The sequence below is a fragment of the Myxocyprinus asiaticus genome, chromosome 5 (genome assembly GCF_019703515.2).
Source record: "Myxocyprinus asiaticus isolate MX2 ecotype Aquarium Trade chromosome 5, UBuf_Myxa_2, whole genome shotgun sequence".
In the NCBI taxonomy this organism is placed as follows: Eukaryota; Metazoa; Chordata; class Actinopteri; order Cypriniformes; family Catostomidae; genus Myxocyprinus; species Myxocyprinus asiaticus.
In genome coordinates, this window is record NC_059348.1 from 26,910,229 (window position 1) to 26,936,884 (window position 26,656).

The 26,656-nt window shown below is 36.5% G+C and overlaps 4 protein-coding genes across 6 annotated transcripts in view; 3 read left to right on the plus strand and 1 right to left on the minus strand.

Annotated features, from left to right (window-relative positions):
• LOC127440284 (CTD small phosphatase-like protein) overlaps window positions 1–2,665 on the minus strand; it is a 39,715-nt gene extending 37,050 nt beyond the window's left edge. The window contains exon 1 of one of the 2 annotated variants that reach the window (XM_051696770.1): window positions 2,061–2,665. In XM_051696770.1, coding sequence (XP_051552730.1) covers window positions 2,061–2,136 — 76 coding nt within the window. In that variant the 5' untranslated portion in view covers window positions 2,137–2,665. The remainder of the gene's footprint in view (window positions 1–2,060) is intronic. The other variant, XM_051696771.1, reaches the window with a different exon arrangement.
• Window positions 1–26,656, plus strand: part of LOC127440281 (UPF0415 protein C7orf25 homolog) — a 340,920-nt gene that overhangs the window by 205,415 nt on the left and 108,849 nt on the right. The gene's annotated exons all lie outside the window — the stretch shown is intronic.
• On the plus strand, window positions 6,355–20,319 carry LOC127440279 (protein-cysteine N-palmitoyltransferase HHAT-like protein). Of its 2 annotated transcripts, XM_051696765.1 has the most exons (14): window positions 6,355–6,525; window positions 8,283–8,394; window positions 9,808–9,875; window positions 9,974–10,087; window positions 10,354–10,374; window positions 10,603–10,797; window positions 11,141–11,350; window positions 11,501–11,672; window positions 11,856–12,000; window positions 12,131–12,166; window positions 13,222–13,423; window positions 13,642–13,786; window positions 19,057–19,195; window positions 20,185–20,319. In XM_051696765.1, the coding sequence occupies exons 2-14, from the start codon at window positions 8,289–8,291 to the stop codon at window positions 20,186–20,188; spliced, it is 1,557 nt and encodes a 518-aa protein (XP_051552725.1). In that variant the 5' UTR covers window positions 6,355–6,525; window positions 8,283–8,288; the 3' UTR covers window positions 20,189–20,319. The 2 variants fall into 2 exon arrangements, with proteins under 2 accessions (XP_051552725.1, XP_051552726.1); XM_051696766.1 differs by lacking the exons at window positions 10,354–10,374; window positions 20,185–20,319 and having other exon boundaries at window positions 19,057–19,538.
• On the plus strand, window positions 20,236–26,318 carry LOC127440277 (kelch-like protein 40a). Its single transcript, XM_051696763.1, has 6 exons — window positions 20,236–21,490; window positions 21,843–22,003; window positions 22,092–22,199; window positions 23,934–24,119; window positions 24,217–24,366; window positions 24,733–26,318. Exons 1-6 carry the CDS (start codon window positions 20,375–20,377, stop codon window positions 24,842–24,844), a joined length of 1,833 nt encoding a protein of 610 aa, XP_051552723.1. The 5' UTR covers window positions 20,236–20,374; the 3' UTR covers window positions 24,845–26,318.

Consider the following 26,656-nt stretch of genomic DNA (forward strand, 5'->3'; position numbering starts at 1 on the left):
TCAATATATAATTTATTACATATATTGCAAAATTACTATAAATTTCTTCAGATGTAAAAAATTTAAAAAGAGGAAAAAAAATTACTGAGTGCACCTTTAAGGTCTCCCAGAGTAGCCTGTCAAAATGAGAGTCCGTTTGCAACGCCACAATGGAGAACTGCACAAAACAAGAAAGACTTCACAATTTGTGTAGTCCTGTGTGTTTATGTTCTTTGCCTACGTGTTTTTCCATCTGTTTATGGACAAATACAAGCACCCAAATTTGCAATTTGTTGTATTATAAACTATTTCCATGGGAATTCCAATGCATCACATCAGTTTGACTGTTTAGCATTCAGGTTAGAAAAACACATAATTGATTGATACATGTCCAGACCACAGATTTCTGCAATCACTCCTGGTCAGATTGACCTCATCTTCTTAAAACACAGTGAAGTAAAGAGACTTACACATTGTGGACAGAATGCAAAAAAGACCGCTGACAGGCAACGGGCCAGAGACATTGATCACTGCGGTGGACTATCAGACACCATCAGAGCTCAAGTCACAAGAAGATGCAGCTGCCTTTAAAAATCCTCTACTACTATGACTCTAATGACTTCTGGCTTAATATTACTTTTTCATTTTGCTGCATCTTAGAAAGACTTTGAAGAGGGGAGCCTGGACTAATGGTGGATGAGATCAAGATATGCTCCAGTAGTTGTAAAGGCACAAAGGTATTAAAAGTGTTGCCTAATAGGCCATCAACAGCATAAGAATCATTTTAGAGGGTTTAACTTTATTCTGTGCTCTTCTGAGGGGGCAGCTGTTTAAGACCTTCTCTACTCAGCCACCCTGAGATCAAAGGTAAAGCCCTGGAAGTGCTCCATCCTGCTGTCACTGAGCCGGACATCCTCAACTGATTAGCCAGAGGCAGCTCTGGAAAAACTACCTTCATAGCTGTAGAGATATGCACTCAGAGCCATCTATGCTGAATGTAGCATAAAGTTGAATGCCTCACAATTGAAAAAAACTCAACCACCAGACAATGTAAAGCCACTTTTGACCTGACTTAGTAAAGAATGTAAGCAAATTAAAGGGATAGTTCACCCAAAAATGAAAATTCTCTCATCATTTACTCACCCTCAAGCCATCCCAGATATGTATGACTTTCTCTCTACTGCTGAACACAAACGAAAAGTTGTAGAAAGATATTTCAGCTCTGTTGATCCATACAATGCAAGTGAATGGTGGCCAGAACTTTGAAGCTCCAAAAAGCACAAAGGCAGCATAAAATGCATCCATTCGACTCCAGTGGTTAAATCCATGTCTTCAGAAGTGGTATGATACATGTAGGTGAGAAACAGATTCATATATTTATTTATTTTTTTTACTGTGAAAGTGGCCATTTATTGTATTAAAAAAAAAAAAAAATCTACAAATCTTCGTTTGTGTTCTGCAGAATAAAGAAAGTCAAACACATCTGGGAAGGCATGAGGGTGATTAAATGATGAGATAATTTTCATTTTTGGGTGAACTATTCCTTTAATATCACACCAACCTAACTGCTGCTGCTGCTGACTTGACTGAAAGAAGAACAACAACAAATCAAAGTCCTTAGTCCACTGCTAATTCGCCCGCACTGTTTCTCAAAGCTATCCAAACAGAGCAAAAAAGAAAATATGTGCCCTTTAAAGAACTGTGCTTACGCCGTGTTCAGAGTGCTGCTGCCTTCTGACAGAAAAACAAAACATGTTTATGTTGATCTCCACCCACACATGACGATTGACACAAGCACTAACGGAGCCCAAACTTTCAGCCTCTTCTAGTTTACATTCCGAATTCACGACGGCTGACTTTTAAAAACACACACTCTCAAAGTCTCTTCTGTATTAAAAAAAAAAAAAAAAAAACATATAGTGACATAAAAGCATAAAACGAACGACAACCACCACCATATATACGCACAATCCTTAAAATGTTTCTCGTTCGCAGACGCAGGCTCGCAGCCCGCTCGTTTAAAATGGTGGGTAAAACTCAGGCCAACAGCGAGCAACTTCAACACCAAAAACACCTCTCACCTTTCTCAGCATTTGGCGAGAGTATCTCCTCCTCCTTGGGGTTCGTAACCTGCGTTATTATGGACGTGTTGTCCATGGAAACGAAATGTTAGCTCCTTTCCCCAGCGAGTTCTGGCCGTGTCCGTGTTTGGGATTGTGCTAACAGCTAGTCAAGTCGAGTTAATGGCAGATCTCCAGGCAGACTGCTGTCGCTCGGGCTAGCGTGGGCGAACGGACTGCACCCGAACACTAATCTTTGCGTTTTGTTGCATTAAAATACGCGTCGCGGATACACATTTGATCAATTAGCCCACAGTGATGCGCATAACAAAAATAGATTTCGCCGAACGTCTAACAAGTAGTCGCAGTCTGGATTTCTAATATAAAATAGCTTTAGCGAGCTGACCATGAAACCTCCTAATGTGGGCAGAATAAATGACGCGCGCAATGTCTCAACGCTTGCGTTTCAATTCTTGGAGCTGGCGAGGAGAAACCCGACATCGGTACGTCTAACGCATCGCCAAAAAGAACCTCTTTATATTTCCCCGTGTTTTTTGAACTCAGCTTCCAATATGGAGACGGCGAGTGTTTGATATTCGCGAAATATAGCTGAGGAACAGCAGGAGGAGGTATTTTCTGGGAACCCCCTCCTTCATATTAAAAATAAAAGCACGGCTGGGGCATATGCAGTCCACTCAATGACAGGAGTGCACACACAGTTGACTGATTACTTCATCAACAGTTTAGGCATTCGACTATTGGAGTTGCCAAGTCAAAATAAAGTCTAGGCTAGTTTATAGTTTCCACTTCTGCTTCGTCTTTATGAAAATAGACTTCTTCTTATTTGCAGATTCATGGATAAAGCTCACAATACTGATTATTTTACAATATTCCTAAATTGCTTTGCTGTTGTTGAATCTGTATAAACGTGGAACATCAATATTGATGTGAATAAAATATGAAAATCTGTTATTTACACTGAAGATTTTGGGCAATGGGCATCACAATAATTTGCCAGTGCGTGTCTTGAGTATCACTAGGTGCGGTTTCAAACACAAAATTTCTTACATGGTTAAAGGAATAGTTCACCTAAAAATGAAAAATCTCTCATCATTTACTCACCCTAATGTCATCCCAGATGCTGAACACAGACCAAGATTTTTAGAAGAGTATTTCAGCTCTGTAGGTCCATTTAATGCAAGTGAATGGTGGCCAGAACTCTAAAGGTTTAAAAAGCACATAAAGGCAGCATAAAAGTGACCCATAAGACTCCATGGTTAAATCTATATCTTCAGAAGTGATATAACAGGTGTGCGTGAGAAACAAATCAATCTTTAAGTCCTTTTTACTATAAATCTCCACTTTCACTTTCACTTCCACATTCTTCTTATTTAGTTTTTTGCCGATTCTCATTCTTTGTGCATATCACCACCTACTGGCAGGGCCGGTCAAAGGTGGAGATTTATAGTAAAAAAGGACTTAAATATTGATCTGTTTCTCACAACACCTATCAAATCACTTCTAAAGATATAGATTTAACCACTGGAGTCTTATGGATTACTTTTCTGCTGTCTTTATGTGCTTTTGGAACTTCAGAATTCTGGTCACCATTCACTTGCATTGAATGGACCTACAGAGCAGATATGTTCTTCTAAAAATCTTTATTTGTGTTCTGCAGAAGACAGAAAGTCATACACAGCTGGGATGGCATGAGGGTGAGTAAATGATGAGAGAATTTTCATCTTTGAGTGAACTATCCTTTTAAGGGTTTCCCTTTGTTAATTTTCATAGCATGTCTCCATCTGCTGTTCAAACATATTTTGCACGTTCGTGAAATTTCACGGACATCTTATATTTAGCTTTCACGATTAAGTTTTTATTATAACAGAATTTCTTATTGTTGTTTGTTATCAGCATTTACACTTTCTTCTCATATCATGTTAAAACAAATAAACTAGCAACTATCAAAACAAACTTTCCAGTCTATATTTTATGTTGTGCCAGATCACAAAGACACTGAGTAAATATATTTGCTTTATATATACATATATTTAAGTTTATTTTGATAACCTTGTAGGGTGCAGACACACAGCTGTTATTTGGTGGCTATTTTCCTTTTATATCGTTTTGATACTCTGCTTATTATGTATATATCCCCTAAAACCCAGCCCTAAATGTAACCCTTACACAAATCTTTTTGCATTTTTAGATTTTCATTAAGAGAAGACGTTGTGATCTCATACTATCCTTTTTGTGGGGGCATTTGGTCCACAGAATGTGACAATACCTGACCCACACCACACTGCAGCTATTGATCCCAGACCTTTTTCCTGTGCATATGCAGTACATTCAGAGAAGGCTATTCATATTTTTTATGAGTGTTTCTTTTTATACCCAATCTATATCAAATTGTGTGGCTGTATCAATAATTAAATCAGAGTTATTTCTACCTGATTTAACCCTTAAAGGTTTTGCTGTTGTAACCAAATGTACTAATGTTGATTTAGTAATGTTAAATAATATTTTGACCTACATAATACCAGTTAATTTAGATTTGACCATATAAAGCAAATTTTTTAGGTTAACAATTTTTTCAGTGTTTTTCACACTTTTACTGTAATGTTGTATGACTGTAATTGATGAATCTGTCTCTGACATTTGATTTTCTGATAATGTAATTCAGGTTCACCTTTACTATTAGCTACTAATTAAATCTTTGTGTTCTGAGTGAAAGAACGAAGAATGAGGCAGTGAATGTTGATTTTCCTTTTAGTGTTGCCTCTGTGAGATGCTTCAAAATAAGAACGTAACCAAATATTTAAGATTGGGGGTTCAAATGTAAAAACATATTGACTAACCACTTCTGAATTATAAAGGGGACCTGTCCCTCTAAATGTGATTACTGTCTATCATCCGAACGTCTTGCTTTAGGTTCTTTTAATGCAGTGTATAACTGGAATTCATGCAATGCAAAAGTTATGGCTAAAGGATGGTTCATCCCCACTCTGCTTCTTGGACACAGTTCTGTCATGCCCCCTGAGCACAAACTACGAAAAGAAAGCATTTATTTAACTCTGCGTTCTATAACAACATACACTGAAAATCCTAATAAGCTGAGTCTACTTAATTAAATTGAGGGAACGAGTTTACAGGATCAACTGAGTAATGGCGTCTCCTTTTACCTTTTTTACATGTAAAAAGTATTATGTTTAACAAGAGAGTACATGTACTTTTTATGGTTAATTATTGTTAAAATGACAGTAAAAAAAAAAATAAAATAAAAAAAAATAAAAGCCATAATTGGGGGTTCCCAGAATTCCCTGCGCAACCCATCATATTTCATTATTTTTTATGGGTATAGTTATGTTTCTTCTTATTTTTAATATCAGTTATGTACATTAGGGTGTTCTGTGTTATATTTGATGTAGTTTAGTTAATGATTACTGCATTATTTTAATTTCACATGTGTTACCCAACGGTGTTTAGTGTTTGTGTGAGTTAAACTGAGCACTGGCTCCACATTTTTATAGCCATTGCTCTTGGAAAGGCGACTGTTGTTGAACTTCATGTTGTCATGTGCTGATAAACAATACATTATAAAGTGGAAAGTAGATTTTTGTAGTTTCAGAAGGTTAAAGTAATGAATTTATATTAATAAATAATATAAACGGTACCGTAAAATATGCAGGCATCAAAATTACATCTTAAAGCCTGAAGCGTGGTTACCGTATTTTTTTAGTGAATTTCTGGAAACCACAGCTGCCAGTATTTTTACCGTAAATTTGACATTATTATTTTTTTACAGTGTATGCCCATATTCCATTCGAAGACTTTACCATCCAATATGAGAGCTCTGAAGGGCTAAAAGGTGTGGGGCTAAAAAAATAAGGGTCATTCGGAACTCACTTTTTAAGTCATCTTTATTGGAAATTCAGTTTGAAGCGATCTAACAGCATGACTATCATAATTGTTTTGTTCTCCCTTCAAAGTGCCCTTCGGAGGGTGATTTATCCCGTTTGGAACATAGGATTAATTTTGTACTCAACAGTTTGAGTTATTAACACTTAAAATCTTAAGTCAATGGATTTTTAAGAAAAATACGTTCAAGGAACTTAGATATTTTAGTTATGAACCCAAGACTTGACATTTCAAGCGATGTTTAAGACAACTTGATTTTTCCAGTAATGACAACAGTGTACAATTTGTGCGCCTCTTTGATGGACAGTGCTGGCGCCACCCCTAATGCGGTTCCAGTCCGGATTATAAATACACTCCACACCCCCTCACGCAACATCCACTCCAGCTACTGCTGCCTCTCACCGAGTGCACCATCGGCACTGAGGAAACGGGACGGATGTATTGAGAGGAGCCCATACTCGCCCCCCTTTTCTTTTCTTTCTTTTTTTTTCTTTTCTTTCTTTCTCAACTTTGTGGGGGTTGACATCTGTCTTCAAACATCTGAACAGTTGTGAAAGGCAGATACAAGGTTAGTGCTGAGCAAGCGCACCTTGTTTTTAATGACTGTACTTAATGTGCACTGAGTTATAAACAAAGCAAAGTACAAGGGACCATTTCTGAGGCGATGTGTGGGCGTTCAGAGCTGTGCAGCATCATTTGCTTTTAAAAGTTATATACCTACTGATTACTCATTTTATTTTAGATATTTTCTTAGGCAATTACATCATGATTAAATTAAACTAAGTGATTGCACAGTGCGTTTTTATGGGAGTTCAGCCCGAGGTTCGCAGGATGTCCTGATGTGTGGGAGATCGCATTGCGCTGCAGCTGCCGCACACCATGAGCGACTGCTCGGGCTAAAACAAGAAGAGGTTATACGGCGCAGCTGACTGTGATGTCTCCTGAAGAGACGTGAAAAGAGGCACTCCCATTTAAGTCATTGACTTAAAGTCTTGCCGGTTAAGAATTAGATTTGTGTGTCAACTCTACTAGAATGTTCTTGTTGTTTTCGTTTTGATATATTTCTCCTCTTGTGTTGGCTATATTGATTGCTAAAACTGATGTTAACACTTGGGAATAATAATATCATATACAGTAGATCAAGTCTTGATGATCATGGTTATGTGTGAACTTCCCAAGTAAACTGCTGGGCAGAGAGGAGAAAGAATGAAAGTAGACCCAGTTTTGCTGGTCATTAGACAGGGTGGTTTGCCTTGATAGAAATCAGCATCTTTTACACGGAAAGCTTGTCGCATGTGCATGTTCTTGCTGTTTCATGGTAACGAAATAAATAAGTCCTCGGAACATGCGTTCAGTGTCTCCTTCAATGTCTCAATAAATGCCCTATTAAGAAAATTTTAAAACATAAAAAAAAAAAAAAAAAATGTTGTGTTTTCTATGTTTATAAATAAATATTTTTATTGCATGCTACTCTTTACATTAAAGTTTTAAATTACAACTTGAAGGGTTTCGGAAACTTAATCATATAAATCAATACCTGCCATATCTCGTAATTAAAGTGACTAAAGCACAGCAGTTGTGGTGATCATTTTAATCAAATTATAAAAAAAAAATAAAAAATAAAAAAAATAAAAACATTTTTTATTCCTTTCTCGGAAAGGGAAAATATAATTTCATATAATTGAATATTATTTCCTTATTCACACATTCCGCCTCACCAAGAGTGTCTTCTTTGCAATTCCTGAATATGCTTATTTGTGTAACGTCATTAATATTAATATCAACGTCTCAAATGTCTCCTGTGATTGGTCAGAGTTTTTTGTCCTCAGATATCATTGGATAAATTTGACCCCGTCTTCAAGTTCTGCCAGAATCCGCTATTGTTTTACTGCATAACCGTTGTGTTCTTTGCCTACATTTTTAGAGCTACGATTATTTAACGCTAGATTTCATCAAAATCCTAAAAGTATTTATATATCTGACTCTTGACCTGGTTGTAAAATAGTTGAAATTAGAGAAGGTTCAGTGTGTTGATATCTGAGGAGTTTAAGAGTGAGTGACGTTTGACTTGTAACGGTCGTTAGTGAGTTTGATGCGCGTGACAGCGGGTCTTTTAAAAACTGATACGGTAAATACTTTAGATTATCAACATTTTGAAAACAATCAGTTGATTGACATAAGGACGTTGGATCTGACAACTGTTAGTGGATAGTCAAATTTGTGACGTCTGTAGGTCTGTTTCTCCTGAGGGATAATTTTATTATGAGTGTAACAAGCTTGTAATAATGTTAAAGTTTAAATGTGTTTTATCCTATTTTCTTTAAGTTAACCATGGGGATCAAGGCAGCCCTTCCCAGGTATGAGCTGTACTGCTACACTGTTGTCCTCTTTCTTGCACTCTTGTGGGCCGGCAGCTGGATCATTGAGGCCTCCAGTGGTAACTCTTTTTTTACCTCTTGATTTTATACTAAATTAATCAAATATTTCATAAGTATGGTTATATGTCCATCATAAATCTCCTAGAACTCCATCCAAAAATGTCATCCATTCTTGTCTTAATTGTAAATCGCAGCACTATGCTATTAAATCTGACAAATCATACTAATTAAAAAGATAGTACACATTTTGTATAGCCTATTTGAGAGTCAAATAAATCCATATTCCATAGCCACTGAATGATCACTTCTCTATCAGTATTTCATATGCTAAAGTTGTGAATGAGTTAATACAAATGTTATAACATGGTAAAAACAGTATACCAACTACTGTTACAATCGACACACAATAAATGTATATGCGTTCCACCATAGTCTAACCAAACAAAATAAAGTTAAAGCCAACAAACAGGCCAAATGCAGCATTATATTACACATCTCTCCCTATATATATGTATAGTTCAAGTATCCATGAAAGCATGTGAATAAAAACAGATAGCTTTGTAATTTTGATGTTCTGGTTATCTCTCAATGTTTTAATGCAGGAAGGCTTTGTTACAGGTTCCTTTGATCTGCAAGACATCCTGTTCTATGGAGGTTGTGGGTTCTCCATTATGCTTGCTTTTATACTACATTAATCAAAGATTTCAGAATTGGGGTTATATGTCCATCATGGATGTCCTAGAACACCATCCAAAAATGTCAGAGTAAAGGTGCAGTTGCTCTTGTCCTAATTGTAAATACCATGCAAGTATATTTGTTTCTGTTTGGGCTGTTTTGCTTATTGACTTTTGTGCTGGAGCAAGCCCGCCCTGTTCTAGCCTTTTTAAAGATCAGAAATTGATCACGTCTACTTTTCAGTATATAAACAGAAGCACAAATTCAGACTGGGCTGTCATTTTAAATGTTCCAGTCCTAGATGAACTTTTCTTAACACTCTTTTACTCTCAAATGGGCTATGCAAAATGTATACTATCTTTTTAATTTGTATGACTAAGATTTGTCAGATTTAACAGGACCAAACAATCCCAAAATCCTCCAGAGATATATTTGAGAGTGGATTATCACAGAGGGGGTTCTGAATAGGCCGACTGGCAACATTTACGTTATGTAATGCTATTAAGTTTTGCTCTGAAGCTCACCTCAGGAGTACAACCACACATCACCATGTTAGCATGTGTATCATGTGAATTTATTGTCCATTTAATTTCTTTCTGCAACAGCACATGTAAAACAAGGTTAGCTGTCTGCAGAGAATGCATACGCTGAACGTATTGTAATGTTTCAACAATGGAACAAAGTCTGACTCCTTTTTTTATATAAAATACAAAAACATGATCATAGTCATGTGGCAAATTTTATCATTACACCTTTGGAAAAACCTGATCCTGAAACCTTTTTCCTTTTTTCTCCAGAGAATGTAAGCAGAAGGGAATTTAGGGAGAATTTGAAACCAGTATGGCACTACATTGGCAGAAAAATGGCAAGTATATTACAACCATGCATTTACATCTTTACTAAAATGCAGTCCAACACAATAATATTAAAGCTGTCCATTACTGATATTCTCTGTTTCTTCAGGATGTATCAGATTTCGAATGGGTTATGTGGTTCACCACTTTTCGCAATCACATCCTGTTTGTCCTCTCTGGTCACGTGATCTTTGCTAAAATCTGCTCGATGGTGTCCCCAAAGGTATGTAGTTATCCCCCTATGGATGACGGTTGCATCATGGACAGGGATTTAAGAGTGATAATATGTGTTGTGAAGGTTGTGATGTTTTTTAATAAATGTTTTGTGGATGTTGCATGACTTGATGTCCCAACATGATGTGCCAACTGTAATAAAATAATAGCAAAACAAATCCCTTTTGATATTAACAATGTATCAGTGAAATGATCTAATCCAAATGTTGTGTGAAATGTTAAATGCATTCTTGTTGTTGTCTGCTGACAATGAAGATTGGTATAGATGGATACAAGGTAACTTTGAAAATTCTTGCCACTACTTATTTGCTTTGATACTAATTGATAAACTAATACAGCAGCTACTACAACTACAGCTAATACTGGACTATATTATCCTTTCTAAATGAGCTCTGTAAAAACTGTATATACTGTTAAAAACCCTTTATTTTTATTGTTGCATGTGCCAGTTGGACAGAATTTTGGCTTTTCACATATAATAATGCTTTTCTTCCTAACCCACAGCACAGATCATTGATCTACATGCTGTATGGAACTCTAGCTGTCCTTATTACTATGGGATGGACATACATCTCTCTCATCCTGTCACACTGCATCGTCCTTTACAGCGTGGCACTCATTAAGAGGAAGTGGCTCTGCTTTGTGGCTGGACTTACCAGCCTGGCAACTTTCAAGATGGAGCCTTTTAACACTTGGCAGGTGAGAACATTAATAGCCACTGAATCATCACTTCTCTATCAGTATTTCAAATGCTAAAGTTGTGTATGAGCTAAAACATATTGCGTAATATGGTAAAAAAAAAACAGTATACAAACTACTGTTACAATTAACACATTATTAATGTATATACGCCTGTTATAAAACCTTTTCCCCCCATAGTCTAATCAAAAACATAACGTTAATCCCAACAAACTGGCCAAGTGCAGCGTTATATTACACATCTCTCCCTATATATAGTTCAAGTGTCCATGAAAGCATGTGAATAAAAACAGATAGCTTTGTAATTTTGATGTTCTGATTATCTCTCAATGTTTTAATGCAGGAAGGCTTTGTGACAGGTTCCTTTGATCTGCAAGACGTCCTGTTCTATGGAGGTTGTGGGTTCTCTATTATGCGCTGTATGAGCTTTGCCTTAGAGAATTGTGAGAAGAAGAATGGCAACTACAGTTTCATGGATCTGATCAAGTACAACTTCTACCTCCCCTTCTTCTTCTTTGGACCTGTCATGACCTTTGATCGATTCCATGAGCAGGTGGGTCCTGTATGTGCAGAAGCAAACAAACATTTTGAATATTCAAGCCAATTTAAAGGCCCAATCTGCAGAATCTTGGTTATAGTGTGTGTCATTCTTGATTGTGCCACTCTGGTTAAGTAAATGCTCTGATCCCTTTGATATTCTCAGACTAACAACTCTAACTTGACTCGTAAGGAGAGAGAGATGTGGAACATCACCATTCATGCTTTGGTTCACCTTGGTGCTATTTTGGTGGTGGATGTCTTCTTCCATTTCTTGTACATTTTGACCATCCCTAGCGATTTGAAGCTTGTGAAGCAACTGTCTGATTGGTCTCTTGGTCAGTTTGAAAAAATGCATTATTGTTAATAAATAGCTGGACATAAACAGTGGAAGCTAAGAAATTGTTATTTTAAATAGAAGTCAGTTCAAACTATTTGTTAAAAGTTGATTTCAAGTGCTATCTTGTGCCGTTACATTTTTGTTTCACTATCACAACAATACTACTTGAATTGCGTTTCAGCTGGGTTGGCATACTCCAATCTAGTGTATGACTGGGTGAAATCAGCCATTATGTTTGGTGTCATTAACACGGTATCCAGACTGGACCATCTGGACCCTCCCCAGCCCCCTAAATGCATCACAATGATCTATGTCTTCGCTGAAACGTAAGTATTCCAATGTACAGAGGAGAAGTGTGAGAAATGAAAGAGAGTATGTTTTTGGTAGCAGTTGACATATGGTGCAAGCAGATCATTTAAGATGAGTTTGTTTGTTTTCTAAAATGTACTATTTCAGGTACTTTGACAGAGGAATCAATGACTGGCTCTGCAAGTGAGAAAATAATCAATAACACTTCTATGTTCATCTGTATTGTTTTAACGTATATTTTCATATGAACTGGTCTAAAATACTTGGTTAGTTCACCCAAAAATGAAAATTCCCTCATCATTTACTCACCCTCATGATATTCCAAGTGTGTATGAATTTCTTTCTTCATCAGAACATATTTGAAGAAAAATATAAAAATTTCTTAGCTCAGTAGGTCCTTAAAATGCAAATGAAGCTCCAAAAATCACAGACAGTCAGCATAAACATTATTGATACGTCTCCAGCGGATAAATTAATGTCTTCAAAAGCGATACAATAGATTTTGGTGCAAAAAAGATCAATATATAAGTACTTTTTAACTATTAACAATTGCTTCCGGTCAGCAGCAGAATGCGCATTCACTAGAGCGCTGAGTTCATGCGGTCTCTCGTGTGACGTATTCGAGTTGGCAGGTTACGGACGTAATCTCACATTCTCTCGGTTGAGACATCCAGGATAAGCACACAAATGCACCATTGTGAGTAAAAAAACAGATACTGTACAAATACTGATCTAAACCAAAACCATCAAAGCTTCTGTACAGTTCCTCCAACTCAGTTGTAAACAGCTCTGCTCTTCTGGGTGTGACGCACGTGCAAATTCTCGCGTTTCAAATGCCAATGCAATTACATCACAAGTGCATACTGATGCTGACCGGAAAGGATTATTTAGAGTTAAAAAGTACTTAAATATTGATCTTTTTCACACCAAAAGTGATCATGTCGCTTTAGAAGACATTAATTTAACCGCTGGGGTCATATGGATGATGTTTATGATGACTGTCTGTTCTTTTTAGAGCTTCAAAAGTCAGATCACCATCCACTTGCCTTTAAAGGACCTACTGAGCTAAGATTTTTCTTTTTCTTCAAATGTGTTCTGTTGAAGGAAGAAAGTCATACACACCTGGGATATCATGAGGGTGAGTAAATGATGAGAGAATTTTCATTTTTGGGAGAAATAACCCTTTAAGTGTGTGCATACAGAATCAATCTAAGATATTCTCCTATTTTTTGTTAAAGATATGTCTATGACTATATCGGAGAAAACCATGATGCTATCTTCAAGGAACTTGCAGCAACCATCTGCACCTTTGCTGTCACAACCCTGTGGGTTGGACCCTGTGAACTGGTCTACATCTGGTCTTTCTTTAACTGCTTTGGCCTGAACTTTGAACTGTGGGTGGCCAAGTTCTTCTCTCTGCCACCATTCTCCACCATTGAGGTGAGATCCCAGAGACAAATCAACTGAGCAAATGCCGTTTAATTCACTGTCCTGGATTTGAGCATTTGGGTTTTAATAATGTCATCACACTATCAAGTAATTCTCTTTGAACAGATGTTTAATAGTATATAATCATTGAATAGCCTGCATCCCATAAGATATGTTTCTTCACAGAAGTGTTGAAGTTCAGCCAGAATGTAATTTGAATATTTTTCCAGCGGGGTCTTATGTCTGAGGCAATGTCGCGTCGAATCAGAGGCTTGTTCAATGCTGTTAACTTCTGGCAAATTGTCCTGTACAATGTCCTGGCACTGAACAGTCTGGAATTCGCTCAGCTGGTTGCCAAGAGACTGCTTCTTAAAGGTAATTTATTTATTTTAAAATAAAGTATAATAATAATTTTATCTGAAACGTATTTTATTAGAATATTGTGTAGAATGTATTAAATCTTTGATAACTACGTATGTAAATCACTTTTATGTACTGTGTTATTATGTCTGATATATATATACATACATACACACTGGCGGCCAAAAGTTTGGAATAATGTACAGATTTTGCTCTTATGGAAAGAAACTTGTACTTTTATTCAACAGAGTGGCATTCAACTGATCACAATGTATAGTCAGGCCCGGTTCCAGATCAAAGTCACTGAGGGTGCTTCTAAACATAGTGGGGGTGCTCTGTATAAAGTAGAGATATATTGCAATTACAAATTTTTTAAATATATTAAATCATGTTTAAATGCTACTAAAACAATGTAAATAACAGTTTTTTTTTTAATGTACAAAACATTTTTTGCTTAATTTCTTAATTAAGATCTTTAATTAAGATCTGTCGCTGAAAATGACAGCAAAATGCTGTGCGTGCAGATTAGAACACTGATTTACACAGTCATACATGCTTATAAGTTTTGATGCAGCAATTGTGTGTTCACAAACTGCAGGGATTTTGATGTGTTTGATGGGATTCAAGGAAATCTGCTTGCCAATTTACAGTATTAGACTTACATTTTCAATTGAGCAGGGGTGTGCAATTATTTTGGTACTGGGGCCACATCAGTCGTTAAGTAGAACAGGGAACAGAGAAGATAAAAAGTTCTGCATAGTTGTATCTTTTAATCCCAGACATGCACTCAATGAATGATGCACAATTTTCTGAAGTGTAAACTGATGGGAACATTCTGCGATTGCTTGAAGTTTTGCTGCTACATTTCAATCACGTGTTAGTAAAACTGAATTAAGACTGAGTATAATTATTAATTGTTTATTTTACCATACTTCAATGCAGTAATAATTTAGTATTCAATTTAACACTCTACATCAGGAGTCTGGTTTAATAGTAAAATAATATGTTCTGAAATTATAGATTCTAAAGGCTTATTTTAATGCTGGCTGCAAAGTGGACACATTTGTTTTATTCTCAGAACATTATCAACCCGTTTACACGCTCATGGGTCATGATGTGGGTCTCGTCAATGTTTGGAATCCCATTCAGCACACCACTGAATAAAACAGGCTGCATGACACTGATAAATGATTACTGCCAGAGTAACATTCACATACAGGTGTGAAAGACTTCAGCATTTTACAAAGAACACAAAGAACAAACATATTCCTCTCTCACTTGGTTTTATTCATGTGTCCCCTCCGTGTGTAAATGATGCGAAGATCTATTGGGATTTTACTAAAGTTCATCACTGAAAAGGTTTGCTCGCAGACTTGGCACTAAACAGCACGCAGCATCACGAATGGACACGGAGTGACTGCATCACACTTCTCTTTGAGCATAATATTGCACTATTGAGCACTTTAAGGTTTTTTCCGAAGAGGAGAGAGAGAGCGCACATACTCGCATGCATGGTTGCCAGATTGCATAAATTAAGTATGACATAAGGAGAAATATTTCCTATTTGTGCAAGTATAAATCTCTGATTGGGGTGATGCATCTATTATCTGGCAACCTGAGCATGTTAAAAGCTTATGGATGCACGATAGGTCCCAAAGCCAGATAAATGAAAGATCTAATAAGAAACTTTAATGATAAATTGACCCGTGGGCAGCAGTTTGCACTGGTCTGCAATTGAGGGTGCTCCAATGGGGCTTTTTCACTGAACGGTATGGCTCGACTCAACTCTGCTCGCTTTTTGGGGGTTTTCCACTGTGGATAGTACCTGGTACCTGGTACTTTTTTAGTACCACCTCAGTCGAGGTTCCAAGCGAGCCGAGCTGATACTAAATGTGACGTCAAAACCCTGCAGATCACTGATTGGTCAGAGAGAATCTATAGGCTAGATGGCAGGTTAGCTTACCCTCGTGCATCGTCGAGCAAACACAGTGATGTCCTCGTCTGCGCTTTGGTGTATGATTTCCCAAACTCTCCTGTTTTTTTTGCGTTTTTTTGTCTTGCTGCCGTCAGCCTCTTTTGAAACAAAGTTTGTTGTCTTGCTGTGAAAAACAGCCACATGCCGAGAATCAAGATCACCATTCCTTTGATATCCTCCATTGCTCCTTTGTTGTGTGTTTGTGTCACGTTTAAGATGATGTCACATCAATAGAGGTGGTGCAACTATGACGATCAGCCAATAGTCCCACCCACATTGAGGCTGCACTAATCTGCAGTGGAAAAGCAAGCTCAGAAAAGTAAAGCGAGCAGAGTCGAGTCAAGTCGAACCGTAACATGCAGTGGAAAATTGCCATATGATTCGTTTGAGTGTGCTTAGCACACTCAAGCACCTCCGTAGAACCAGGCTTGTGTATAGTCAAGACATTAATAATGTGAAAAATTACTATTACAATTTGAAAAATATGTTCAGAACTTCTTAAACTATTTCAAAGAGTTCTCATCAAAAAATCCTCCACATGCAGCAATGACAGCTTTGCAGATCCTTGGCATTCTAGCTGTCAATTTGTCCAGATACTCAGGTGACATTTCACCCCACGCTTCCTGTAGCACTTGCCATAGATGTGTCTGTCTTGTCGGGCACTTCTCATGCACCTTACAGTCTAGCTGATCCCACAAAAGCTCAATGTGGTTAAGATCCATAACACTCTTTTCCAATTATCTGTTGTCCAATGTCTGTGTGTATTTGCCACTCTAACCTTTTCTTTTTGTTTTTCTGTTTCAAAAGTGGCGTTTTCTTTGCAATTCTTCTCATAAGGCCTGCACCCCTGAGTCTTCTCTTTACTATTGTACATGAAACTGGTGTTGAGCGTGTAGAATTCAATGAAGCTGTCAGCTGAGGACATGTGAGGCGTCTGTTTCTCAAACTAGAGACTCTGATGTACTTATCCTCTTTTTTAGTTGTACATCTGGCCTTCCACATCTCTTTCTGTCCTTGTTAGAGCTGGTTGTCCTTTGTCTTTGTCTAAGACTGTAGTGTGCACCTTTGTATGAAATCTTCAGTTTTTTGGCAATTTCAAGAATTGTATAGCCTTCATTCCTCAAAACTATGATTGTCTGATGAGTTTCTAGAGAAAGCTGTTTCTTTTTTGTCATTTCTGACCTAATATTGACCTTAAAACATACCAGTCTATTGCATATTGTGGCAACTCAAAAACAAAGACAATGTTAAGCTTCATTTAACCTGTTCAATTCTTAGGGCTTTTTTTTTTTTTTTTTTTTGTGGAATTCTGCCTGAAACTGACAAACCCAAATCTGAAGGCTCCTCTTACCCACATACAGTGAAGTAAATGTAAAATTTTGGTCTCATTTTAAAGGAAACTTAATTATTGTATAAATAATAATGATCAATAATCAAATGTTCAAACTACTGTAATAAACACAAAAAAATAGGCGCTTTTAGATTTTTTCTTTGAATTATGTCTTTGAAAGTGTATAACTCTTGTTATATATGGCAAGTTTTGTTTGATTCTACTAGATGGCAGCAAACACTGAAAAAAAATTATTTTTTTTCTATCATTTACCATTCAAAAGGTATTACTATGAAACCAAAGGGAGGCAAAGTGGCCATTTAGTGTCTCCAAGGTCCCGGGTTATCCAAAATGCAAAAACAAACTATTACAAAGAATATTAAACCAAAAATCCTACTTTTACTATTTGGTATACATGACAACAACACTTACAAGGATTCCCAAACAGGTTTTCTTATCTTCTTTTCAAAGACACACAAAATATTAGTAATGGGATAGACGAAAATGAGACCTGAGACATGAAAATACTGAAGATATTTTTATTTATTTATAATATCATAACAAAAGTATAAACTAATATAAAATGTAAAACAGTAATATACTGTAACAATAATACAAAATGCAAACATGCAAACTTTTCTTTAGAACAAGCAAATATTGAATGAAAAAAGACATTTATAAAAGACAATAAACAGCAATAAAAATTGCAAACACAAACTATAATATATAGACAGACACTGTAATATACTGTAACAATGTAATATAAAATGCAAAAAGTGCAAACTGCAAACTTTTCATACAAATATTGAATATTGAATGAAAAAGACAATAAACAGCAATATAAATTGCAAACACAAACTATAATAAGTGTTTGCAATTTATATATTATATAATATAATAATCCAGTTGCTCTAAAACGGCCTCAGCACCAACAAAAACTTTCTTTTGCTGCATGTTTTGCTTTTTTGGAGCCATATTGAGATTAATAATAAACTATAAAAATAAAGTGTGTGTCTGCGTATGCGTCAGCAAGTGCTTCGTCAATACGAAGTGCGTCTCACATGAGCGCACGTTACAAGCCTCGTGATGACGCCCAATTGCACACAGACTATGATGATGATTATCTCAGGCTCGGATTGGTCGGGAGGGAAAGATTGCCATGTCTGGACATGTTTGGACAGCTTAGATCATCAGCTTTCCAATTATATGTGTCTCGTCATTATCCGTGGATGATACCATATTTTGCAGATTTTATGAAAATAATAACCTATGTTCTGCACTAGGGTGTTTACAAATATGAAAGATCTTCTTTGCGATTCATTTGGCGATCATTTGATCTGTTGTTTTATTCCAACAAAATAAACTAAATATACATAATCTGGAGAATGAGAGCTTTTGTTTGATATATGGCTTGTCTATGTTCATCAAATCTGAGCGATATGAAAAATATTCAAATTCATAATCATACTTGATTTTTATCTGTATATTGGTTGCAGAAGTGGGAATTTAAACATTCAAATGTTGCACGATGTAAAATAAATAAAATAAATTATGGTTTTGTGTGAAAAGTAAAGGGCCTAAGCTTTGTAATGATACCACATATGACTGTTAATGTTCCATCAGGACATATAAATATTGAAGGATTATTGTGATTATATAATTTTCAACCCGGGGCCGGGTTTAAGAGTTGTACTGGGGCCTGTCTAGATTTGATCAAAAATGACTTTTTTCAAATAGTGATGGTGCTGTTTTTTACATCAGTAATGTCCTGACTATACTTTGTGATCAGATGAATGCCGCTTTGGTGAATTAAAGTACCAATTTCCTTCCGAAACAGCAAAATCTGTACATTATTCCAAACTTTTGGGCGCCAGTCTATATATGGCCTGCATGAAAATGTTGCTTCAAATATAAAGTTGTATCAGAACAGCAACACTAGCTTGTACCTGGAGAATAATGGCTCCCTTGTGATTTCCTCAGGCTTCCCCGTGTCCACTTTCTCGGTACTGTTTGTGACTTACTGTGGCATGCAGCTGATAAAGGAGAAAGAGCGAAAGCAGGCTCTGCTGGATGATCCGGAACCAGAGGCACCCCCAGAGCTGGGCAAACAGAAGGCAGAGTAAGGACAGAGAGGTCTTTGAATCCGATCCAGCTCTTGAGGTCCCTCTTGTTAATTCTGCCCCTGATCTTCCATACCAGACCGACACAGTCCCATCACTATGGTCACTGCTTTGCACAAATCTGTTTTAAAAACACAAGATGTTTTTAACTGTGAATAGTTCTGAAGTGCACTTACTGTAGCCAAATGCAACCTGTCCTCTGACATAAATTGCACACATACAGACAAACCAACAAGTGCATTTTTTATTTGTATTTTAAATGGAAATGAATATTTAAAGGATGGGCTTGCCAAATATTTTATGAATAAATAATATATTGAAAAATAAATAATATTGAAAATAAAGAGAAAATTTTAAATGTTTGGTGTTTGCTTTTTATATACATATTTTTAAGACAATGAGCATTTTTTTATGTCACAAAAGTTAAGCCTATGGCACATTCCATAAAGACAATGAAAGCATTTATTTATTTATTTATTTCATGAATACTATGCAAAAAATCCTGAGAAATATAACTTTTCTCTGTGATAGCCCTGGGCAATTTTGACAACCCTTCTTGCAATTCCATTTGGTGCAACTTGTGGCGCAGGAATCAGTAATGACAGGAACATTTTTTAAGAGCCCATGGTAATGAGCAGCTCCACTAGAGGGCCTCAATAGAGACGGTTACTAATAGGACAATACCCTCCATAACTCCACAAACTACAGACAGTTCTGCTTCTTTTTGTTGCTTTTGAATGTTCTGACATGGCACTGGTCTTTTTCTATTTATTTACTCTCACATCCTTTCCAATTTATTGACATTCACGTGCAGCCCTGTTGTGCTCTACTGTCCTTTCCATAAGATCTACAACTTGATAGTCCCTGTGAGCAACATGTCAGCTGTTGGTATGCTCTGTCTGGTAGGGGGGTGGGGGGAGGGAGGGACAGCTTGAATTTCAGGCCCTCTTATACTAAGTGTGGTTCATTTGCACATTTCTATATATAGATAAATAGACAGTAGCTGACAGCTTGGGACAGCTGAGGAAAGGGACCACACCAAACCAGCACACCGTGGGATCATCCTCCACCACGTCTCTTTTAGAGTAACACTGTTAATACAATCAGTCCAGTTTTGCAGAAGGAGTGGACCAGGACCCCCTCCCTCTTACTGAAATATCACATCAAACCATAACAAGATGGCTTCCATGTCTGTGGACCCAGTGACAGAACCACGGATGTATCAGCAAACGCTCCTACAAGATGGGCTGTGTGATCTTCTGGAGACTAACAAGTTTGTGGACTGTGTTCTGAAGATCAAAGACAGAGAGTTTCCTTGCCATCGGTTGGTGCTAGCCGCCAGCAGCCCTTACTTCAAAGCCATGTTCCTCTCAGATCTGGAGGAGAGCAAAAAACGAGAGATTTTTCTAAAAGACATTGAGCCTGGAGTCATGGGAATGATCCTGAGATACATATACACCTCGGACATCAACCTTACTGAGCAGAATGTCCAAGACATTTTCATGGCGGCCAACATGTACCAGATACCTTCAATATTCAGTGTGTGTGTGTCCTATCTGCAGCAGAAACTGGTTCTCAGTAACTGTCTGGCCATCTTCAGACTTGGGCTGTTACTGGACTGCCCACGCTTGGCCATGGAGGCAAGGGACTTCATCTGTGACCGCTATCAACTCATCATCCGGGACCAGGACTTCCATCAGCTTGGTGCCAGTGAGTTGGCTGCTATCATCACATGTGACTCCCTGAATGTTGAGCGAGAAGAGCTGGTGTTTGAGTCTCTAATGGACTGGGTTCAGTATGACATGGTGGAAAGGCTAAAGGACTTGCCTGAACTTCTCCACTGTGTACGCTTCCGTCTTATGCCAGCAAGTTACTTTAAGGAGAAAGTAGAGGGGCATCAACTAATCAAGATGAACCAGGAGCTCAAGAAGGAGCTCCAGCTTATCAAGGATGCACAGAGAGGACTGCTACATAGGGTCAAAAGGTCATCGCACGAGAAGGAAGGAGCAATGGCAGATTGTGATGATGAGGATGAAGAGGGTTTGCTGCCAGGGATCCTAAATGACAACCCACGTTTTGGGATGTTTCAGACAGACCTTATATTAATGATTAGCGATGCGGGAACGGTCGCATACGAGCCTGTCGCAAATGAATGCTTTGTGGCATCATCATCCACCGAGGTCCCGAAGAATCACTGCAGTCTTGTCACAAAGGAGAATCAGATCTTTGTTGCTGGTGGTCTCCTGTACAATGAGGAAAATAAAGAAGTGCCTTTGAGTTCGTACTTTCTACAGGTAAACACATGTTCATGTTATCTTTAGTATCTCACTAATGCAACTACATGTGTCTGTATTACAAATCAATGACTCACAGGCAGCATAATGGATCTGGTTCCAAAAATAAGTTTGTGAGTATGCCTACAAACTGAACAGCAGTTAAATCTTTGTACCTCATGTGTCATGTTTTCAATATGCTAACATGACAAACTTTCCACATTCATTTCAATGAAGCCTTTGAAAAGCACTTGAATTCTGTATTATGCTGAAGAGAGCCAAGCAAACAACTCACTCTAATTGCATGACAGAGGAACTGTACTTTTAGATCATTCTCTGTCATTTATTCTGTGAGCTGTCCTTTATCCCACAGTTTGATCCTATGAGCTCAGAATGGCTGGGGATGCCTTCATTACCGAACCCTCGCTGCCTGTTTGGTCTGGCGGAGGCTGACAACTCAATCTATGTGGTGGGAGGAAAAGAACTGAAGGAGGGAGAACGTGCACTTGATTCTGTTATGATCTATGACAGACAGTGAGTACAATCAAGACTGACAATCAGTGATTGACATCGATGTAGTTAATGCAGATTTACTTTCATTGATAATTTCCTTTTTCCATAGGTCATTCAAATGGGGAGAGTCTGACCCTCTTCCATATGCAGTTTATGGACATGGAACCATTTCACACAAAGGGCTGGTCTATGTGATAGGTGGAAAAACTGAGAGCAAGTGAGTAAGGAGGATTTCAAAGGATAGTTCTGTCATTATTTATTTACTCATCCTCATGTTGTTCCAAACCCATATTACTTTCTTTCTTCTGTGGAACACAAAAGTTGAATTCTTGAAGTATCCTGGATAAATCCTGACCACTCTTTTCCACATAATGAAAGTGAATTAGGACTGGTACTGTCAAGCTCCAAAATGACACACACACACACACACACACACACACATATGTTGGGTTTTCATGTTTTATGAGGACTCTCCATAGACATAATTGTTTTTATACTGTACGGACTTTATATTCTATCCCCTAACCCTACCCCTAAACCTAACCCTCACAGAAAAATTTCTGCATTTTTACATTCTCAAAAAACATTATTTAATATGATTTATAAGCTGTTTTGCTCATGGGGACCGACTGATTGTCACCACAACATCAAAAAAGTCAGGTTTTACTATCCTTGTGGGGTCATTTGGCCCCCACAACGTAGGGAATACCTGGAGGGACACACACACACACACACACACACACACACACACACACAAAAAAAAGCACAATCAATGTATCATAAAAAATCATCTATTGGTCAATGATGTGATATCCAGATCTATTAAATTATTTTAAAAAACAAATACATTACATATGCAAAACAATAACTTGAATACACATCTACTATGATAAACATTTGTTTAATTACTGAGTTCAAAGTAATTCTTATATTTTTTTCTGTGACTTAAAGTGCACAATGTCATGTGGTCTGGAGACAGAAAAAAAGAAGAAAATAAAGAAAAAAAAAAGAAGTAATGTTGACATGATTAATGGAAAAGAATGATTTTAAAAAAGCAGTGTAACAATTTTATTTTAAAATATGCTTAATATTTAAAAAACATGTTGTCTGCCAAATCAAATTCATGTGGTGTAACCAACATTTAGTTTGTCATGTGGAAAAACAAAAACCAAAAAAACGAGGACCCCTTTAGATCCTCAAGACTGTTTGTGAAGTTTAAATAAAAATCATATATTTTTTCATATCATTAAAAATAAATATTGTGACATTTTCATGAAAAGGCACATTTTGTTTTGGTCATTTGGTGTAACCCTGAGAAAACGTTTTGATATTCTTGTCTAAAAAAATTATTGATATATATATATAAAGAAATCACCATGAAAAATATGTTTTAAAACATTTTGAAATTAATGATTCAGTTGTGTACACTCTTATGTATTCAAGGTGTACGGTAAGTATTTTAATACCCTTTGCTTGACACCACATGAATTTATAAAATCATAATTTTATTTATTTATTTTGTAGAAAATAAAACCAACATGGACTAAAAAAAATATTTCTATGAACTTAACACATTTATTCTAGATATTTAAAAGATTTCAAATTTGTAGCACCTCGGACAACCTTATTTTTGTCAATTACCCCTATATGATTTGCATGATATACTTCCGTTTTCTGAAGCCATAATAGCTTTGTGTGAGGAACAGACCAAAATTTAACAAGAGTGGCCAGGATATTTATCAAAAATTCCCCTTTTGTGTTCCACAGAAGAAATTCAGTCATGCAGGTTTGGAACAACTTGAGGTTGAGTAAATAAATTATGACAGAATGTTAATTTTTAGGTGAATTATTGCTTTAAAGGGCTTACCTTAAGCATGATGCTAGCCTAATTTACACACACATGATGTCACATTTTCCTAACATGTGTATCAAATGTAATGTATTGCTATAGGAAGTGCCTAAGAAGAGTGTGTGTCTATGACCCCACCAAGTTTGAATGGAAGGATGTGGCACCCATGAAAACAGCCCGCTCACTGTTTGGCACTGCTGTTCACAAAGACAAAATCTATGTGGTAACTGGAGTCACTGATAATGGTCTGACTAACAGTGTGGAGGTTTATGACATTGCCCGCAACTCGTGAGTGATATTTTATCATATTCAATGTATAACATATTAGGCATTTAAATTTGCATAGGCTATAGGTAAATTGGTATTTTGTGTTTCTTCTGCTTAGCTGGTCAGAGTTTGTGGAGTTCCCTCAGGAGAGGAGCTCTCTGAACCTGACTGAACTGGGTGGCTGCTTGTATGCTGTTGGGGGTTTTGCCATGATGCCCAATGAGACCACAGAAAAAATGGAGCCCACTGAGATGAATGACATATGGAGGTGAGTACTTGAGTTAAAGGGAAAGTTCACTAAAAAAAAAATTCTGTCATCATTTACTCACCCTCATGCTGTTTTTTTTCTTCTATGGAGCACAAAAGGAGGTGTTAGGAAAAATGCTCAGTCACAATCTCTTTCATTTTATGGAAAAAAGATGCAATGGAAGTGAATGGTGGCTGAGGCTGTCAGTCCCTAACATTCTGCCTAACATCTCCTTTGTGTTCTACGGAAGAATGTAATATGAGTTTGGAACAACAGGAGGGTTATAAAATGATGACAGAATTTCATTTTTGATTGAATTATTCCGATTCAATGAGTTTTATTAAGCTAAGGAAACAAGTCGACATGAACTTACGATTTGCTTGACAGGTTTGATGAAGAGGAGAACTGTTGGAATGGGATTCTGAGAGAGATACATTATGCTGCAGGGGCCACAGTGCTTGGAGTGCGTCTGAACACATTGCGACTCACTAAAATGTGATCTACAGCTGTCATTTAGTCAAAATACATCAGATGTAGTATAAGAACAACACTGCAAAACAATGACCACTGCCCACATCTTTATGAAGGAGCAATATAAAGTATATACTTCAAATTCCATTGTATCTAAATGAATATTTCAGACCTAGCTTGCTAAATGTTGATGTAGTTTGTGAAAGGTCTGAAGGTAATAAGTGTTGTACATGTTGCAGGTTATTATGAAACCGAGTGGGTCTGCACTCAGCAGATGGAGACAAAGATAAGACCATCCATTTTTCATAGGATTGCTTTTTTTTTTCTTTTTTTTTTAGTAATTTAGGATAATTTGACCTGATTTAAATTTCCATGTACATTGATTTCTATCATTCTATGATATGTTGTATTTCCTATGAATACAAGTTAAAATTTTACAATTCTGACCAAATACAATGTGAAAATAAGTTAAATAAAAGCAAACAATTGAAAAAACAAAATTAAAAAAAACTTGATAAAGACAAAGACCAAACTAAAATGAAAACCCTAACATAATAAATTGTCAATGGCAAATGTCAGCACACACATTGTTATACACTCTCCAAAGCCACTTGAACATAACAAAAAATAAAATGAAATGATTAAATGTGGAATCATTGTATATACACTACCGGTCAAAAGTTTTGAAACACACTCATTCTTTATTATAATTTTTTTTTTTTTACATTTTAGAATAATTGTAATGTCATCAAAACTGTGGAATAACATAAATGGAACTATGGGAATTATGTTGTGACTGAAGATGCTAAAATATCTTTCTTTTGGATTTTGTTTAAAGTAGTCACACTTTGCCTAGAATTTTCAGAAATGTACTCTTGACATTTTCTAAACCAACTTCTTGAGGTATCACCCTGGGATGCTTTTTAAACAGTATTGAAGGAGTTCCCATCTATGTTGGGCACTTATTGGCTGCTTTTCTTTATTATTTGGTCCAAGTCATCAATTTCAAAAACTTTTTTTTTTATATAAAATTTTAGTTTTATAATTAAATAAATTAATATGGTGGCACAATTATATTTTTGTCTATAAAACTAATTTCAAACATTTAAGCATATGCCTTCAGATCAAAATATTTTTAAGATCATGTGAAACATTTCAGTCAAGTGTTGCAAAACTTTTGACCGGTAGTGTATATCATACTCCATCTATAAAGAATCTCATAAGGTTGTCTACACTATCAACAGTACAGGCAATGCAGATCCATACAAAAACTATCTGAAGACATACTAGTTTTCATGTTATGTTTCAGCACAATCAGTCATTACTTTTTGAAAACAAGTATTACTTTGTACTATATAGGGCATTAAAACTACTTTTTGTGCTGCTGTTGCAATTTCTTGAATTTCATGATGGAGTCCTGGATGGTGAGTCAAAGACATTTTTTCATCATGAAAAAAACTTTAAAAAAAAAGGCAGAAAAAAAAACTTCTGATGGAAAACAAGCAGTAAAGTCCATGTGACAATATATCTCTTATGGTTTATCTGTTAAAGAAGCCTATTTATACATGTTTGGTGCCCTACAATAACAGCTATTTCAGCTAAAAAAAATTTCATGATTTGGGCACCACCAACACAAAATCCTCACGTTTTTTTTTTTTTTTTTTAAGCAACAAGACAATCGAGTCATAAATATACTGACTCATAAATTTACCACCTTTATCAGCCTTTGGAAATGTACAATCATTCACAATTTTGGAAAATCAAAAATTTAGAATATTTGAATTCTATTATTAAAGTGCTTCAAAATGTATTTTTATATGTAACAAAATAAAATAAAACA